The 20404-nt window shown below is 37.3% G+C and overlaps 1 protein-coding gene across 4 annotated transcripts in view; it reads right to left on the bottom strand.

Moving 5' to 3' along the window:
- The window catches only part of cdk14 (cyclin-dependent kinase 14), an 891964-nt gene that overhangs the window by 439128 nt on the left and 432432 nt on the right, over positions 1-20404 (bottom strand). For all 4 annotated transcript variants that reach the window (XM_039736967.1, XM_039736966.1, XM_039736968.1 and 1 more), the window contains one exon: positions 15961-16023. In XM_039736967.1, the coding sequence (XP_039592901.1) occupies positions 15961-16023 (63 nt within the window). The remainder of the gene's footprint in view (positions 1-15960; positions 16024-20404) is intronic.

Genomic DNA, 20404 nt, shown 5'->3' with positions numbered 1-20404 from the left:
TTAAAACCTTGCAAGTTTTAGTTAATTAATTTATTTATTTGAGCAGCATGGTGGCTCAGTGGTAGCACTGCTGCCTCGTAGTAAGGAGACTGAGTTTGCTTCCCGGATCCTCCCTGCATGGAGTTTTCATGTTCTCCTCATGTCTGCGTGGGTTTCCTCTGGGTACTCCGGTTTCCTCCCACAGTCCAAAGACATGCAGGTTAGGTGCATTGGTGATCCTAAGTTGTCCCTAGTGTGTGCTTCGTGTGTGGGGGTGTGTGCGTACCCTGCAGTGGGCTGGTAAACTGCCTGGAATTTGTTCCTGCCTTCAGTTGAGGTCTCTTTATCTCCAAGAAAAGCCAATGCTTGTGTGAGATTAAGCTTTTCTCAACCAAATGATAGATCAGTTTCTAAAATTTCCTCCATTGTGACATGGTATTTTTATGTGTGCTGTGCAAAAAAACAGCATCCCGACAAGGGTCAGTGCCTATTTTTCACTTATTGATGCCATGTTATGCTCACACTACTTACAAACCTTGTCCAGATTTAATGAAAAAAAACAAAAATATGTAAATCTCTTAGTAGAAAAAAACCATAAAAACACTAATGTTCACCATGACAAAATGTTTTAACTTTGATTCGATATCAGATAATTGTTAAATTTATCAATATTGTAAACTGCTCCAATAGTCTAAATATTACTGGGGTCTTTACTGCAAAAGCTACTTATGTTTACCTGCACATTCTCTAAAACAAGTCACTGTTTGAGAGCTGGGAGATTGTTCATTGTACAGTGATATGAAATTATTAAAATTTAAAATTCCTATTCAAAAAAGATACACTTATTATAAAAGAACAGTTATTCCAACTTTAGCTGCAAATAATGCAATTTGTTGTTTCCTATATTATTGAATAGTCATTCAATAATAGTGCGTCAGACCTGAGTGAGTAGGGGACATCTTCAGGGCTTCTGTAATATTTAAAACCTGTAATTCCACCCCAGGCCATGGGCTGGTGCTGTGACATACGTCTCTTTCCTTTTTGCCTTCAGATCTGCAGACTATCAATAAGAGGAGCTCTGACATAACTTCTGCAGCTTGGGTATGGCCCCAGGTGCCATATAAGTTCCACCCCTCCATAATACGTGTATAGGTTTAATATGTCACTGTGCTCTGTGCAAATATATTTTATAAATCTGCATTTTTCTACTCTCATGCACAGTTGACACAGAGCCAGATTTTGCACAGGGGTTCACCATATAAGAACTGCTAGGCAAGCATTATAAGACAAGACAGTTAAAAATGGACCATTGTATACTGTTTTTTTATGCCAAAGTGAGCATGAAACTGTATCCTCTTTTGCCTTGTTTGGAATGGCATGAGTCACCTATGTGGGGGCCTGCACGTGCAGAAAGAGTTATAAAGCCTTGGAACATTGCCCGGCACGCCCTTGAAGCCGACAGACGGATGGAAGATAACATCATCCGATCCTGAAAATTCTTCCACTGCACAGCAAAAATGGCAGACTCTACACATCGGGTCCCCACTCCCGAACTGGGTTCTTGGCATTGGCTTCCTTCGTCTATTATGCAGCGTAAGCCGTCATTAAACACAGCTAAGTTATTTCTCCTATGTGATTTCTTACTGCCGTATCACTATATTATATTACATCTATATAGATTTGGGTTATATAACAAGGCACAATTACAACAGAACTCATTCCCAGGGAGCTAAGGCTCTCTGCTGGATACACCCGCACAAATGGAGTCAGTCAATCTGAGACTCAGGTCTACGTAGGAAGCACCGAATCAATTTAATTAATTATTTTCCTTTGACTTTCAGCCAATCAAATGGGCATTGTCTCTGGTTCCCCAACCTTTTATGCTTTGTCGTTTGTTTTCTTACAAGTACTATGATAAGTTATTGGCCCATTTCTCTTTGCAGCCCAGCAATTTTTGTGGGTTGATAAGCATGAACTGACCGTTTAAGGTCCTTCCACAACATCCTAGTAGAGTACAGGCTTATAGTTTTGCTATGCCATTCCATAACTTGATGTTGTTTTCCAATTATTCTGATGTAGACTTCTTATGTATTACAGAAAGAATGAATGAATGTTCATTATTACCACAAAATATAAATGTTAGAAACCCATCTTGGTGTTATAGCAAAAAATATAAATCAATAAACAAATAAAGCTAAAACCACAACTATTCATTAACATCTGGGGATTAGGAGTAGCAGAGTGCTTACAAATGAAACATTCTGGGTTCAGATATCACACCTACTCATTGACCGTGAAAAGTGTGCACATTCTTCTCCATGTCTGAACTCCTGCATCCCAAACGTATTAAAGTTAGGTTGGCCCTAAGGGTGTATGAATGAGTGATTTGTGCGACACACTGAAGCCATGTCCTGGCTTGTTATTGATGTTGCCAAGATAGGCTCCTGGCACTTACACATGTTGACTGGATTAAGTGGGTTTGAAAATATTACATTATATCATCATAGGAAAACAACACCAAATAATCTAAAACTTGACGCACATTAAAAGATAAGGCAATCAATATGACATCTTGAAGACATGCAATTATACATCATATTTTTGTCTTTATGATTCTGATTTATAAAGTTCATTTGTTAGAATGGACTGGGGACATCTTGGAGGGAAAGAGGCATGAAGAGGCATGTACTTATAAATGGCCAGAGTGATTGCAATAGGAAAGAAACTATGGACATGTGGAGCTCTTCTTATCTGATGTGCAAAGCAATTTTTTTCTGAAGGTATTAACTGCTAGAGAAATTTACCTGGGTGAAACACTGCATTGCCTGGTCATTTTCAAATTCTACATATAGAGTGTATATATAGAGTAGGTCCTCATTCTAGTGCAGGTTGAAATCTCCTACCACATTCTGCTGTCTAAACAACCTGTTATACTTTATGTGTGAGTGAACAGATGTACACCAAACCTTTAACAGAGCAAGTGTCCAATGACTACTCTGTAGAACTGTGCCAGCACTGATTAAACCCTTTAAGCTAAAGCAGAAAAACATACACCATTTTTTTATGTTTTCATCTGAGAGTAGACTGTGAGTAATAGTGGTGCCTAGGAATTTAAATAATCCCTTCATTTTAACAGTGATGTGATTTATAGCCAGACATGTAGGGAAAGGAGATGTCTTCTGAAATCTATCTTTGTCTTAGTGCATGATCTATCTATGCTTCAGCTCTTTTAATGGATGACTTGACATCCTTCTGACAAAGCCTCTGATGCAATGCTGAATTCATGGTTCCTTAAAAGATGGCTTGCGGTCTAGGGCTTGATGCTAAACTGTTCATACTGTGGAATGCAGAGTTAGCTTTTTTCTAGACATAACAGGGCCAATGATGTCCAAATCGTTGTTGGTTTAATTCATTTCTCAACTGAAAATCAATCCAGAATTCTTTAAGACAATTAAAATGAATCTTGTCCAACCTCCAGAAACCCCACAAAGGTAATAGGAAAAAATTCTGATTTTAGTCCAATTCTGAAAACATTGCATGTAAACTGTGGCACATTACTGAGACCACATCTGTAATAATGTGTACAGCACTAGACTCCTTATTATTATGATGGAAATAATGATATCAAAGGGAAGTCTTATTCTGGAACTTAAAATTTAAATTAGGAAAAGAGGTAAAGTTCATACCAGCTGTATTATTGTTTAAAACCCTTTAACAAGCATGGACAGAGATGCTAGAAAATATTTCTTAAGCCAGAGAATTACGATGCCATAAATGAAAGCAGATATCTAGCAATGAAACAGCAAGTTTTAGCTTGGGAAGCTTGAAATTCTATGTCAAGATTATTTTAGAAACAAAATAAGTGAATACAAAATGACAAGTAACATGCAGCATAATCATTCTTTACCTTCTTTTGATTCAAAATGTTATTTTATGACACCACAAGATGCAACAAGGTTCCCATTAACAAAACAATAGTCAAGTGAAATGTGAGGGCATGTTTAGCATATGCTTAATTTGTGGGCATTTTTAACATTTACAAAGAGTAACATAATCATTCAGTGAGAGGAAATCTCATGAAAGCCATGCCTTTGTGTACTCTAATGAAGAGTGACAGAAAAGATATAATGCATTGCAAATCATGGCCTTTGCCATATGAATAAGTAGTATGTTTCAGTGAAAGCACCAGCCAGACTAGCTTAAAGGAAACTAAGCTTCCATAAAAGTTAGACTGAGCTCCCTGTGCTACTTCTTTTTACCTTGCCATGGTTCACAGAAACATTAAACAAACTTAATTTGCTCTACCTAGAATTTAGGTTCAAATAACATGACGCTGCAACAGTTAAACACAATCAAAGAAATGTTTCCCTTCAATGCACTCCTTAAAGCGTACACATGTAATATAAAGAGAAGCAGGGAACACAGCATAGGTGATCTTGACTGCAGATGGAACAAGCAGGCAGCTACAGCGAGGGACTGGGTATCCTGTAAGAAATGGCTGTCAGTGTATAGAATGATTCTTTTGTGCACAAATTAATTGCACTGGTGCAAAATGACAAGATTAAGCAAAGATTACATATGGCTTGGCTGTTGTCATTAACAAACTAAATCAGAGCTCAGGACCAAAGGAGTGAATGGAGCTATAGATTGACCAGAAAAATCATCAGCTTCTTTCCATGGTTTAGCCTCCATTTACCACCACAGATGCTTATAAAATCACCCCACTAAATTGCTGAAATTGTCTTGATCGTGTCATGTATGCACACCTGGGGACCATCTCCAGGCTCTAAGGAGGTAAGCAGTACCACCCCGGGACAACAGGGTGTAATGACTTTAACAGTATTTCCTCCTTTCCTTGCAGCATCAAACAGCTAGGCCAGGAATGCCTAGCCATAGCCACAAATATCACATTGATTTTAAGATTCTGCTTATTACTTACAAGACCCTTCATAATCTGGCACCTCCTTATCTTTTTGATCTTCTTCACATCTCCATTCCTTCTTGTATCCTTAAATCTTCTTCCTCTATCAATCTTATTATACCTCTTGCTCGCTTGACTACCATGTAGTTAGAAGCTTTCAGTCGAGTGGCCCCTCGCCTCTGGAACTCTCTCCCATAAGACATTCATAATATCGACTCTCTTCCTACCTTAAAATCTCATCTTAAAACACATCTTTTTAAGTTGGCTTATTTTGTCTGATAATTTTAGCTGGTAAATTTAAATTTAATTTTATTACCGCATTTATTCTGGTTTTATTGTACTGTTAATATTTTATTAATTTTATGTTGTGACTGTTGTTATTAATGTGCTCTGTAAGGTGTCATTGTGTGGCTTAATAGGCGCCTATAAATAAAATAAATTATTATTATTATTATTATTATTATTATTATTATTATACCACCACAATGATGGCCACCTAAAAAGAGACCCCAATTGGATTACAACATATGGCATCTGTGGGTTACTGGCTAGCACTGTATGTAACACTAACCCACCTACAGTTTTAAGGTATTACAGAAAACTTAACATTGTGTGCCTGAAAACCCAAGAGAGTTAAACTGCAATCAATATTCATTTGTGTTTTCAGAAAGTGCAGTCAGTATTTATGTGTTATTAAGTAAAGGGCTGCAGGAGAAAGCACTCCGCTGATATTGTTTGCTTATCATTCTTAAACTGAGATTTTATAGATTGGTCATTGAGCAACTGCTGAAAAATCCCTGTCATTTTGACATTAAACGGACTAAAAATGAGACCACATCTGTTGTTTCCAAACACATGACTTTCCCATTTAGTACCCTGCTCGTGATACCATCTGTAAAAGACAATCTTAATCTGGCGTAACATTACTCTATCAGCAATACACCTGCTATGTTCCCTGAGCTGTAAATGAATGATAGAAACTTATTTAAGAGCAATCAGGTCCACGGCTATGCAATTAACATTAGCAATACATTTAAGAAAAATGATAGCACTGCGGGTCAATAGTCATTCGATTAAGTGCACCATATGTTAAATGTGCCAGCTATAGTTTAGCTAAATGCAGATTTTCCTCTTTGTATGCAAGTTAAATTTTTATACACAATAATTTTAAAAGAGAAATAAAAAAAAACAATAGACTAAATGATATACATACATGAAATGTTTTCATTCAATTCAAAATAATATAATATTCTAAGAACGTCTTAATCCAATTCGGGGTTGTAAGGGGCTATAGCCTATCAAAAAAAATCATAAAGTGAAGTAAGGCAGAAACCAGCCTTAAATATCTCACCAGTCCATCATGGCGCTCACACATGACATACTTACAAAACTAATTTGGAATCAACAATTAACCTAACATGTATGCCCCTGTTGTTCTAGGAGCAAATCCCACTGAGACAACTAAAGGAAACATAAACTGTATCGGAAAAGCAACCAGGCAGCTGGCTCTATAAAGCAGCAGTACTAACCCCTATGCCACTGTGATGCCCCCCGGATATTATTTCATTAAGGCATTTCATTTATTGTAATTTTGACAGACACAGTCAATGTCTAAAAGCAACACAACCCGAAAGGGCTAGCAAAACACAACAAAGAAAAGGAACTAGACACAATGGGGCATATGAAGTGTGCAATTGTCATGAGATTATACTCATGCAACAACATTACATATGTTAGACTTTGAATCTCTTTATTGGGCACTTTAGCTGAATATTTAATATTGGCTCAAGGCTAGCTTCAAACCAAAAACCTAGTCTGCATTTGGGATTTGGTGCACACCCTCCATGTGGTTTTAATGTTAACGTTAAATTACATGGTATACACAACAATGGCCTCATAAAGACTTCTTTTGAAACTTACTGTGTTGTTTAATTTCTACTGCATTTCATGAATGTTGCATGAGAACAACAAAGATAAGCACCTGAGTAAGTACCAGGCCTAGCTATACTGATTTTAAGTGTGTACGACATGTACACCATATAAATATCTCACTAAGAAACACAATTTGTTTTATTAATATTTATTTATATTTCTACTGAACCCTCTGTTTTCTATGAGAGTAGCTTTATAAAACGATAACCTGCCTTTAAAACCACAAACATTGGTCCCTTGTATGGGGTTGACACTATTATTATTATTATTATTATTAATAAAAACAAGAACAATAATAATAATAATAATAATAAAGAGTGAAAAAGGTGATCACTGTGCCCATTGCTGTATCCGCCACTGGTATCATCCCGTATACACTATTGTTACACGTGTGTGCATTGGGGGCAGTTTAAAGGCTCAGATAATGATCATTTTCCCCTGGAACACAAGAGAGCACTGTCAACTAATACCTTATCTCTTCTTCCTTCAGCAGACTGGAAAATTGACCCTTTACCATCTTTGATGTCACTTCTGGTGTCAGCCTACCTGGACCTGCATCTTCCGACCGAAAGTCTTTTTAAAATGGAAGCCTCGCCATCTTGAAGCAGTCTATTTTATAAAGAGTCTGCTTCGGATGCCCTTACACTTCACAGTTGTCTGTGTTTTTTCTTACATTACACAATAGCCTATAGAAATTACACACACATCAATACCTATATACAAAGTAAAACTACAGAAAGAGGCCATTTTAAATATATGTCACATAGTGAGGAAATTCCCTAACACAAACACATATACACATATACATACAGCATAAAACTGCCATAAGTCTGGTTGAGACAGTAGCAATGGGATAATCCTAGAAAATATTTTGAAGAATCATAATAATGATAATAATAATTTGAAAATGTTTATATTTACTCAGAGAACATTGGGGATGATACTTTGGAAGGATATATATTTTGCAAAAATCACTGAGACTGAGAATCAATGGAGACTGAGAATCAATGTTGGGCTTGCATGGCCTTTTTTCATGAAAACTTTTCTTATGTTCTTACTGTGAATACTGTTATACAAAAGACTTTGCTGCACTATATTTGGTGGTGAAGTGCTTTGCTTTTTGATCACCAATCACATCATCTCTAGTCAAAGCAGACACAGTATGACAAGTGGTTCTCCTGTGATTGTTAAGCTTGTGGTGTGGTGTGACACCTCGTGTCATGAGCAAAGTGAAAAGGGAGCTGACTAGTGCATAACCCTGTGTGCTGGTTGAACTGATGTCGAAGCAAGTGCTAACTAGCTCAAGGGATTTAAGGCAGGTTTATCCTAGTGTGGAGAGGGAGGGAGAAAATGAGTAAGAGAAAAAGAAAAATGAAATGACAGTTCGACAGAAGACAAGAGAGCAGAAAGAGCAAGGCGTCAGAGAACCCCAGAGTGACGAGTTCATGTGGAGGAGCTTTTCGGTGATTTTGTGGTGAGAGCTGTTGAGTATTAAATAAGCAGCAGTAAAGGCAAGAAGTCACGAGGAAGGAAGGTGTCAGGAAGGGAAGAATGTCGAGTGTATTGCTGTGTGCAAAGTCAAAGATGGAGCCAGGGGCGAAATTGGAGGAGCCACCTTGTGTGCTTAAGACTGTCGGCAGGTGGCAGAACATCGACATTTGTCTGCCGGACAGGAGATTGCTGCCATCACCCCTACAATGCTTGCAGATACCTTTTCCAATATAGAGCACCGTGTTGATCTGTGTTTGCAAGAAGAAAGTAACCATTTCCAACACCAAATGTGATTGGATTGTTTAAACATCTATCAAGGTATGAACTCTGTATTTATTTTGTTTCTATCGCTTCATTATTACGTGAGTAACACATCATAACTTGGGGCCCCGCCATTTACTAACTTTCCTCTCCTCTGTTAGTTCAGAGAGAAGTTTGTAATCTTAATTATTTTTGTCTGGAAACTAAAGCATTTATATTATGGCAAATTAATTTGCATAGTGAGTAGAATAGCAAAATTAATTTGTTAATTATTCTTTGCCACAAAGTCATTTTTTGCCTGTTTTTAAACAAATGTCATTTGACTTCTAACTCTTATTTACAATGAAGACCTAGCCAAATTGTAAGAAAAATAAATAAAAATGAAAATGTGTTTTTTTTTTTTTTTAATGTTTGAGAAAAATATAATAAAAAAAACACAACTTTAAAAATAAAAATAAATTAACAAACAATGAAGACTCACTGATGTGCTTGTCTTGCGGTCTTGTATGTATGTTGACGCTTGGAACCGGCCACTCTATTTAATTTCAAAAGCAACAGGTGTGCGTTGCTGCTCAAACATACAGAATGCTAGCAGTCACCTCCACCTCGCCCTCTGGTTGCCGTTCTGAGTGTCAACTGGATGATAACATGCATACAAGACCTCAAGATCACCCCCACCCTACCCAGAAAGAGTGTAAGTTTGGGTTGATTTCAACCTACAGTATTTTTAGCTGACCAATGAGAAACATGTGTATAAAGTTTCATGAAAATCGTTCCAGCCATTCGGAACTGATGCTAGAACATACATCCATACACACATTGACTTTTATATACTGTATACAGATTTTCCGATCATATTTTAAAAGATATACTGGGTATTTTCATCAGTAAACTATGTGTGACAAAAACAGAACACTTGGGTTTCTTTTGTAGCTTGTTCTTGTCTTTAGGGGCAGAAAACTGGATGGGCTTCCATAAACCATATTTGGTTTAGGATTTGTACATGACAAGGGTAACCTATTTCCCAGAAAGGAAATAAAAATGACTGCTGGAACAGTCAAGAGTTTATACAAAGAAAGAGGTGATTCTCCTATTAATGATTTTAAAATAAACTGAAATAAATACAACTGTCACCTTGTATTTAAAGATGTCATATTCATTAATACATAAACATCTCAGTGGTGTGTATAAAACTGAACATGAGAGAAAAAACAGATGGTCTTATGGGTGATGGCATCCAGTTTATGAAAGAAACAGTTAGGCACATGTTTTCAGAAAATATTTCCAAAAGCGACAGTTGAGAGAATAATATTTGTCATTAGAATACCTTCAGTAAAATAGGTAAAAAAAGATAAACATTTCATCTAGTTTAGACTTATAACTGTAGTTAATTAACAAATTTATGAACGGAAAGAGAGATGTCAAACATACTTGCCTTTACAGTAAAATCCAGACAGATAACCTGTTCCTCTGTTTGGGAAAAAGTTATGAGCAAAGACGTTGAATCTATTTTTTGGTATTAATAACAAGACAAAAGAACTAAACACAGGATTTATTTTTGTCAATTTCAGCAAAGTCCATGGAATGTACAGATGTGTATGAAAAGTATTGTTTGCTTACAAATATAATGAATAGTAATAATGAAAATGGAAGAAAGAATTGGCCCTGATTCTGAACTCTGTGAGACTCTTATCATTATGGGCAGCCTATTTGGCCAAGAAAAAAGCTCTTAAAGCAAGCCAGGAGAACTGCTGTGGATGGAGAGCTAAAAATGGCCCCATAATAGTGTCTTCTGCCAACATTTATAATGATGTCACTCAGCACCTGGAAAGCAGTACAGCGGGAATACACCCATGAGCACATCTGACATTGGACCGTGACCAGTTACAATCTGGTTAATTATTTATTGGGTTAATGTTCAATTCAAGTTCTTCTCAACAAACATCTGAACAATATTAGAGACAGGAATCAAGACTGATATTGGATAGTATAAATTAAGATAAGCCTGACTGCCACCCATGATAATGTGTGAAAGGAGTTAATTTCTTCTATTTAGGAAGTACTCATCTTGCTAAATAATGATGTAACAGGCTTTGAAATAATCCTGGAACCAAGTTTTAAGAATAACATTACTAAAGCACCTAAATGTTTAACCTCATGTCCATCCTGATATGTATGAGGCAATTTCCATCCAATAGCTCCAGCAGATTGTAGATGAAAGAAAAAATAATAAATGAGAAAGATCTGGTGAGACAGAGGCAGGAAAATGTTGGCGAGCGCAGATCAAGAAGTGATGGTGGTGCTCATTGTTGTGATCTGAATGAGACTGCATGGAAGCAAATGGAATACTGCCCCCAAGAGTATAACAATCATACAAAGTTTCTTTAAAGGCAGGGGGGTCTGATACTGAGTGGAATAAACAAGAACCGACAAAACGAAACCAGAGATGTAAACTAGAATTCGGTAGTCAAAGAATACTGCCAAAAAATTTTTTTATGCTCCACTAACTCGCTGTGAAAAAGACATCATTTTAAAAGTGAATCTGGTACATGGATACCAGAATTTGTGTGCTACTATTTGATAACAAAATATGACTGCCAATGACCAACAGTGAACAATATGGTCACCGCTATGTGGTGATTGTCACAAAATAATGGTGTTCACTCAAAAAACAGAGCACCACAAAATGGCTTTGCCAAAGCCATAAAACATAAAAAATCCCCAAAAAATGAAAAAAAAGACAGTTCAAATGTGAAACGGACTCACCTTGGGTGGCAAAAAAGACAGAGATAAAACAACATATGTAAAATGCAGAAAGCAAGACTTACTGCTACTACCACATGAAACATTAAACATATCTGAAGAACGGCCTACTTTTTCATGCAGGGCTGCCAGTTGGGGATCACTTTTCAGTTCTCATCAGTCAGATTTTATTTTTCATTTTCTGAAATTAAATTATAGGAAGTGATCAACGCGGGTGGCACGGTGGCGCAGTGGTAGCGCTGCTGCCTCGCAGTTAGGAGACCCGGGTTCGCTTCCCGGGTCCTCCCTGCGTGGAGTTTGCATGTTCTCCCCGTGTCTGTGTGGGTTTCCTCCCACAGTCCAAAGACATGCAGGTTAGGTGGATTGGCGATTCTAAATTGGCCCGTTTGTGTGTGTCCTGCGGTGGGTTGGCACCGTGCCCGGGATTGGTTCCTGCCCTGTGTTGGCTGGGATTGGCTCCAGCGGACCCCTGTATTCGGATTCAGCGGGTTAGGTAATGGATGGATGGATGAAGTGATCAAAGCGAAAAAGATCTAACTAAAATTTTGTTAGATTTTTATTTTTTATTTTACTGATCTTGATAGTAGCAGTGGTACATTGCTTACTGTACCACCGATGCCTCACAGCTCCCATCTTTGTGCTATAAGCCATAGTGTACTGAAAGCAGGGGTCATTGTAAACTACGGATACTTTTCTTTCATTTTACTTTCATATCCCAGATATCCCACCCTAACTTCCTGTTCATTATCTGTTGTTTATATGAAAATTGATTCATCAAGAGATCAGAACATGTATTCTTCATCTAGGAAAAATAGTGCCAAGAATCTAATGTTTCGCCATTAATATATTTCTAAAACACAGAAATAGTGAGAAGTCAAGCAAAATGACACCTTTTATTGGCTAACTAAAAAGATTACAATATGCAAGCTTTGGAGGCAACTCGGGCCCCTTCTTCATGCAAAGCTTGCATATTGTAATCTTTTCAGTTAGCCAATAAAAGGTGTCATTTTGCTTGACTTCTCACTAACGGTTAACACGGTACAACACGCTAGTACTACAGGAAATCTTCCTCTGAAGTCTGAACCTTTGCTGCTTTGAAATTAATCCATTTCTTCTATTTTTAACATTTTTGTTTGGTTTGGCAATGCTTTAGTTTATGTGCTGCAAAAATGCATCTATTACTCATTTACATTTATGTAACAAGATCTTAACAAATGCTTCCATGGGTCTTTGTAACATTTGTAAAACATTGTTTATTCATCTCGGAAATATAATCTACTAACAAAACCTCACTTTGAATTTGTCTGAGTTGGTTTAACTGTGACACATTTCTCTTGATAGTCCATATTTAGTATAAGACCTGGGCATCCTCCATATTATCAAGTAATTTTACCATCATGTCACCATGCCACACTGTGCAGAGATGGATAACCAATCTACAGTACTGGTGTTTTAGAAGAGTTATGAAGAAGCCTTTGCTAAGATCTTGTTATATAAGAGTAAATGAGTAATTAATGCATTTTTGCAGTACTTAAACTAAAGTGTTACCTTGATTTTTAAAACCATTAAAACCTGCTGAAAGACAGATTGTTTTATTTTTAAATTTATAAATTGTGCTTCACTTAATAATTCATATAAACATATGTATGCAATGACTGTGAAAAAAATAACGTTGACTTCAAAAAACATAATTAAATATAATGTGAAGTGAAAATGTTGTAAATACCAAAAAAAATGAAATAAGTAAATACACCATGAAATTAAAATGATGTAAATACCATTACGCTTGTAATTGCTTTTCTTTTGTTTTTCTTCAGGCCTTTTCTTCTTACATACTTTCCCTCTGTTGCTATTTCCGTCCAGGATTTAAGTGGTAAGATTCAGGTTTGAAACCCATTGGAACAATTAGCACCAGTTTACACCTAATAATTTAAAATAACCAGGCAGTCTGATGTTGAATATGCAATGTGAAACTATATTTTATTAAAAAAAGAAACAGCTGAATGCAGCTACTGATATTGAATGAAAAATAACAGGGCAGTCATTTGGCGAGAGCTAAAAAACAGGCCTATTGATTTAAGCTTCACAGTCTCAGCGGGAGACCTTTAATATCGCAGCAAAACTTTCGCAGAATATCAGCTGTCTAGACCTACTCTATGACCAATCTGACAGCTGAAAAAAAAAAGAATAAAAAAGTAACAAGTAATAATGAGGCAAAATCATGACAAGAGTTTAAATGATAATCCTTAGCACAAATAGAAAATTGCTAATCTATGTCTTTCAGAAACATTATACTTCTTTTTATTGTCAATAAACAAAAAGTGTGGTGAGCATGCAGGGAAATTTATTGAAAGAAAGAAAGAAAGAAAGAAAGAAAGAAAGAAAGAAAGAAAGAAAGAAAGAAAGAAAGAAAGAAAGATTATATCCAAAGAGCTTAGTTGCATTCTGCCTAGCTAACTAATGCATATCAATTTTAGACATATACAAGATAATAAGCATGTCTTCAGCTCTAAAATAAAAAGGAATCACAGAGCAAGCCCCTATACACCAAATGACTACAGACTAAGTGAGTAAAGAACCTGCTGGCTTCTGTAATAATTAGGCCAGGCTCTCATTCAAGACACCAAAGGAGATTTATGTTTAGACCAAACAGGCCTAAGAGGTGAATAGTCATGGGGCTGTAAGCATTCAGTGTATATTATTAATGTGTGTATTTATAATAAATATGACACATGGGAATAGGTTCCCTTTCAGAACTCCTGAAGTTAATTGTAGATGAACTTCAATGCCTTATATTTTATTGAAAACTCCACAATATATAAAACACATTTCATATATGCAAGTAATACATTTTGTACATTATATATTTATGAAATCAAATAAATGTATCCAGCTCATTATATAAATATCTATATGCAATGGGCTGGCAATCTGTTGAAGATTACTTCTTTCCTTTCACCTAGAGCTGCTGGGACTGGCTGTGGGTCCCAGTAACTCATGAACTGGACTTAGTTGGTATCAGAAGGTTATTTTAAGAGGACTGCAGTGGCCAACAGAGTAAAAAGAAAAAAGGGAAAGTGTACACAAAAATGCTGAAAGTGGAATTGAGCTCACTAGGAAAAACGAGGCATCTCAGTGGTAAACAAATGAAAAATCTACAGTCCTAGCAAATCATTTTTTCAACTTTTTACTTATAAAGCATATATTATTTTGAAACTGTACTGCTCTCTTTTCAGAGTTCATGCTTTCATGTACTTCTGGGTACAGGACTGCTCGTCTTTCACAAATCCATTGAGCCCCAAACAAAAACTCTGCATGCCACAGTCACACCTCAGACCACACTGCAGTATGCATTGTAACCTGTAGGGGGCACTATCAGTCCCAATAATGCCCAACACAGTCACAGGTTCAAATAATGGATTTTTAATCCACCAAGCACTGTATACAATAAAATACAGCCACTAATCACACAAAACAATTGACCTTTTTCTTCTCCTTCATCCTCCAGTTGAGTGTCCCTAATTGCCATGTCGAGGTAAGGCAGAGGGCTTCATTTATACTGGTCCTAGAACAGTGCCCAGTGACCTGGTATGACTTGTGGGGAGCACTTCTGGGTTGTTTGGGAAACCAGAGCAATCTTCCTGAAACACCGTGTGGCACCCAGGGACCCCAACTTCCCTTGTGCGTGTCCAAGCTGGGAAGCCTGCAACAGACCACTGCCACCTAACATATGATGGGGGATAGAAATGCCACTGGCCTCTGACTTCTGCTCATCCATCCCATAGCACCTTCCAATCTGGCAAGAGGACATGCCACCATCCAGCTTGGATACCCATCTGTCCTGTACAGCACTCACATCAGGTATATAAGAATCTATGAGTTTGATGCCAAAATATGATTTTTTAGGTCTTCCAAATGTCAACATATATCATCTGTGATTTATATTTCAGGCCTAATATTACCACTTGCTTGTACTAGAATCTACCTTGTTATCATGCATTGGTTTGCACTGTAACCTTGATGGCATTTTTATGTACCCTGTTACTGCCTGGGTAAGTGCCAGATGACAGTTAACAGTAATCTTTTGCCTTGAATTTTATTCTGCTGAAAAACTAGAAGGTTGGATGTGAGCTATCAACTTATATTTTACTTAACAAAATGGAAATTGGCTTAAAATCCACTTAAATGAGTGACCTTTTTATTTAGACTCTCCAAGGTTTAATTTTGGCCTTACACATGTTACTATCCAAACAACCTGAAAGGACTGAGATAAGATACAATTCTCTACATGCTGAAATAAACCTCTCTGGTCCTGGAACGTGATGGCCATTTCTACAAGGAATTCTAATTAGAGCCCAGTTACAATAAACTAAACAATTATGAAATTTAATTTTACAGAATTATAAAACCAAGACTGTAAAGAACTCACCCACAATCTGACACTAATCTCTTTAAATAAATAAGCAAGCAAAAAAAAAAAAGGCATTTGCTAGCTAACATGGTTAGTTAATCTGTAACACTGCTTAAGGCACTGTGGAAAACAAAATGGCTTTTACAGACAGCTTTTGTTTAAAAAATAAACCACGTGGTTCATCATAAGTCTTTGCACTTACCTTTACATTGTCAGGATGAAGACCCCCTGGATGTTTATCCATGTACTGGCATAAATCAGTGTGCTGCAAGAAAGAAAGAGGATTGAAAATACAGTACATCAGTACACTTGCAGCGCTAAAAGCATGAGCTCAGAAATTAAAGGGAAACTGACATGTTTCATTGAAGGGTTACCATCATGGATAAGGCCTCTTGGTTGTTTGCACTTCCTCTAGTGAGGCTTAATATTGTAAACTGAGCCTTTTTCAAAGCATGAGGCTTCTGTGGTGGGGCTTCTTACTCAACAGCTGTCTCTCTGTGTTTCAGCCTTGTAGCATGCACCCCCTGTTAATAATCCCTAAATCTTAATATTTTATAGGCCCGTCCTTTATGGCAATAACAGTTTTGAGTCCTTCGGGCTAAGTACGGTATATACCAGATCCCTGAGTGATCTCTGAATACTTCTTCAAGGCAACATCCAACCTTCACTAAAATTATGCAAAGTGCTAAGCAATAGAATTGTTTGAAAAAAGTAATCATAGTTTGTTAAAAGTATCTAATGGTTTGCCAGATAGAATTCTAAGTTAGCTGCCATCAGTCATTCCATCAAACTTAATAATTTTTGCATCTTATACAAGGCACATCATCACAAATACAATACAAATCAGTCTAACACATAGTCTAAAAGAACAGAGTGTCTTCATGGCATCCTTCCATACCTAGAATAATTCAACTAAATGTTTATGATACAAAACGATGGGGACTAAAAAGGGAAAACTATATTTTGGGAAATATTTACCTTAATGCATTACTCAGTTGCAAGGATGTCATGTTGCATGACATTACCGACACAAGGCTTTAAATAGTCAGCATCACGGGTCTGATGCATCTGAGATTGCGGCTAGTAAAATTTAAGTGTGTTGGTGTTTCTGAGTCATTTATGGTCTAAGAATTCTTCGTGATCAATTAACAATAACAAGTTTGCTTAGCGTTCTTGTGACTGATCGATTTTCTTGTATCAACTTTAACCACGTTTATGGTTACAATTAAACTGTTTACACATCTAAAAATTAATGTTGTCTTGTCCTGCAATAGACGGTACAATGACTGACTAGATTTCTAGATACAGGGATTCCTTTCCCTTAGTGTCACATACCCTGTAAATAACCGTGATGGTAGAAAAATAGTATGGCAATTTTTATTATGAGGCCTCCTGGAAATTACTAGGACAACATTTTCACCACGGTAGTAATAATAATAATAATAATAATATAAAAATAATAATACATTTTATTTATATAGTACCTTTCTCATGCTTAAGACACTTATAATCAATACAACATCATAGGGGGTCAAAACCTATCATGTAACCAATTGGCACAAGGCAGAAATCTACACTTGATTAAATGTCATTCAGTTAAAGGGAAACACTCATACACTGCTACACAGTCTTAGACTCCAACTATTTTTTAGAATTTCACTGCACTCTGTACACATGATAATATTACTATTACTATTACAACTACTGCTAAGGTTAGTGTGCAATAAGGAAACTCAACCTAAAGTAAACATACAAAATCAATATAAAAATAAAAAGCTCTCTTGCCACGGATTAGCTACAAAATTGCAAGGCAGCCATAATCCTGTAAGGTTTCACAGCTAATTAAATATATTTAACATTGTTGTATGTGTTTGAATGTTTTTTTCTTAATTTTTCATTTTACTGGAAGACTTCAAGCAAGTGTCCCAGATGTCTGAACCATTGTAATGTCTCTGCCACAATTATTGTGCTTACGCTATTCAGTAACGTGTTAACCAGGACAGACGGACGTCTTAGGGATCGTTTACACTTCATGCTCAGAACGCATTTGCGCACGCATCGTGGATGTCACACGTTCCCAGCATTCATTTGACACGTCCTCTGAGCAGGTCCTCAGAAATTAACGTGATGCGTGCGTAAGTTGCAGTACCAGCAAAAAGTCGGCGCAATGTGATAAAAGTTGGAATGTGATGTCAGACTCTCTGTTTACTATCCACATGTGACAGAAAGCCTCTATGCACACTTCGATGTTTGATGAATGGTTTGATGTGGTGAAGCAAAACGCAGACATATAGATGCATTCGTGGTGAGTTTATATTCAAGCATCGCATATTCCCGATCGTAATGGCACCATACATTTTATAAGACTCATATACCATCTTTGGCTGGCACAGTGGCGCAGTGGTAGTGCTGCTGCCTGGCAGTAAGGAGACCTGGGTTCGTTTACTGAGTCCTCCCTGTGTGGAGTTTGCATGTTCTCCCCATGTCTGCATGGGTTTCCTCTGGGTGCTCTGGTTTCCTCCCACAGTCCTACAGTCTAAAGATTTACAGGTTAGGTTCATTGGCGATCCTAAATTGCACTTGGTGTGTGTGTGCCCTGCTGGCTGGCGCCCTGCCCTGGGTTTGTTCCTGCCTTGCACCCTGTGCTGGCTGGGATTGGCTCCAGCAGACCGCCATGACCCTGTGTTAGGATATAGAGGGTTGGAAAATGACTGACTGACTGACATACCATCTTTTGTGCCGTCTCTTTTTTCTGGGACTTTCTCCTGACCTTACAGCAGCAGCAAACAGCAATAGATCACCACACTGAGCCCTTTCAATGTATGATATTCTAACTCTCTGCACATTTAGAATCCTTATATTTATACTTGATATCACTTTCATGATGAAATGCATTAAAGTATGTATGTTACATTTTACATATAAATCGTTAATTTCGTTTAAAGAATGAATTCTGTTAGTAATTACACACATGGGGGTGACATGGTGGCGGAGCAGTAGCACTGCTGTCTTGCAGGGAGTCACGTCGCTGGTGTTCCCTGCATGGAGTTTACATGTTATCCTGCTGGATTTTCTTGGTGTGCTCTGGTTTCCTTTCAAAGATATGCAAATTTGGTGACACTAGTGTGTGTGAGTGCTTGTATTCACCATGCGATGGGCTGATGCCCCGTGTAGGGATTGTTTCTGCTTCGTGCCCAATGCTTGCTGAAATGGACACATCCCTGGATTGATGGATTTAATCATTAAACATCCTTTTCAGAGATACTGAGGTAAGGTGTCATCAGAATTTAATGGGTGTTCCAGGCAGTTCACAACACAGCGATGCCGAATCTGCTCTCACCCTGATAATATCTTGCTCTGCCACCTGGTGGATTCTTCCAGATTTACATAAAGTATACACGCAAGTATAAACAGTAAAACGCTTGCCTAGCAGGGGCATCCGCTGGATCGTGTATCGCATTGTGTGAAGTATAAACCTGGCCTTAGGGATCAAACCTGTTTTACAAGTGGAGTGGCAGAGATCGAAAAGGTCTTTCAATCTGGAGTAGACAAAATAACAGATAGGAATGCCAGCAAAATCAGTATACTGAAATAGTTAGAGATCCTTGATCAAGGAAAATCAAAGTTACAAAATAACAAAGGGGCCAAAACCCGATTTTCACTACCTAATTGCTTTCTAAATATGTGGGCCCTAGTGTCTAGCAATGTCTCTCCTTTAAATGGTCAAATTTCAGATGCTTTGCTGTGTGAGTTCCTTGTTTTATAGTACATCTGAGCAAAGCAACATGTTGTATCAGTAAACATAAAAGGCAAGTACTTATTAAGAACAGTGGGAATGGTCAAAAAAATCTGAAGTACAACAAATAAAAGCAATCAAGGACACAATCCTGATATTTGATACATGTACAGCAGTGTGTGACATCACATAGAGTCATTCCTTCCTTTACAAGATGTTTGGGGGTTTAAAGAACTGTAACCTGATGATGTCATTGTGATGGTTTACTCTCAACGTTTTCACATTGACTGCCTTGGTGACACATTTTGTATTCTATACTTGACCACAATTCTGTCAGGACACTGCTGGGCTTCTCCTGTGAATTTTACTTTTCTTTTGTCTTTGTCCTTGTCCTTGTGCTTGTTTTATGCAAATGTTTGAAATATCTATTTTTTCAGATTTTTGCTAATTGCCTCCCAATGAGTTTTGCTTTAAAGTATAATTATTCTTTCATGTCTTCATTATTGTCTGTTTTAAAAGTTGAGCTAGACAGTGAGGAGCCTTCTGATCATGCAGTTATGCTGCTCCTCAAGCCCCAGTTTAACTTCTGGAGAACAGAGTATCTTTGGCTGCACTTCCCTGTGTTGGGCTCTATCCTAAATAAGTTCAGGAATTTTTCTCTTATTATTAGTCACAAATAAATTGTGGTTGAGTGTCTTGGGTGGGGGTTTGCTGTTCCCTTCGCAGGGAGATCTACATTCGTTAGAATTGAAGGCATTGTGATTTATAAGGAGCTTCTCTTCCTTTGGCGTACCCCCTTGCATTCTTTATTGAAAAAGAAAAAGCCTTTAGAATGGTAAATGTGATTAGTGTCTTAGCTGGGTTCTTCATTTCAAACCTTGAAGGTTCATTAGCGATATTTATTTATGTT

This window comes from Polypterus senegalus, chromosome 15 (assembly GCF_016835505.1).
Source record: "Polypterus senegalus isolate Bchr_013 chromosome 15, ASM1683550v1, whole genome shotgun sequence".
Taxonomy (NCBI): Eukaryota; Metazoa; Chordata; class Cladistia; order Polypteriformes; family Polypteridae; genus Polypterus; species Polypterus senegalus.
This window is presented reverse-complemented; position numbering and strand designations above follow the sequence as displayed.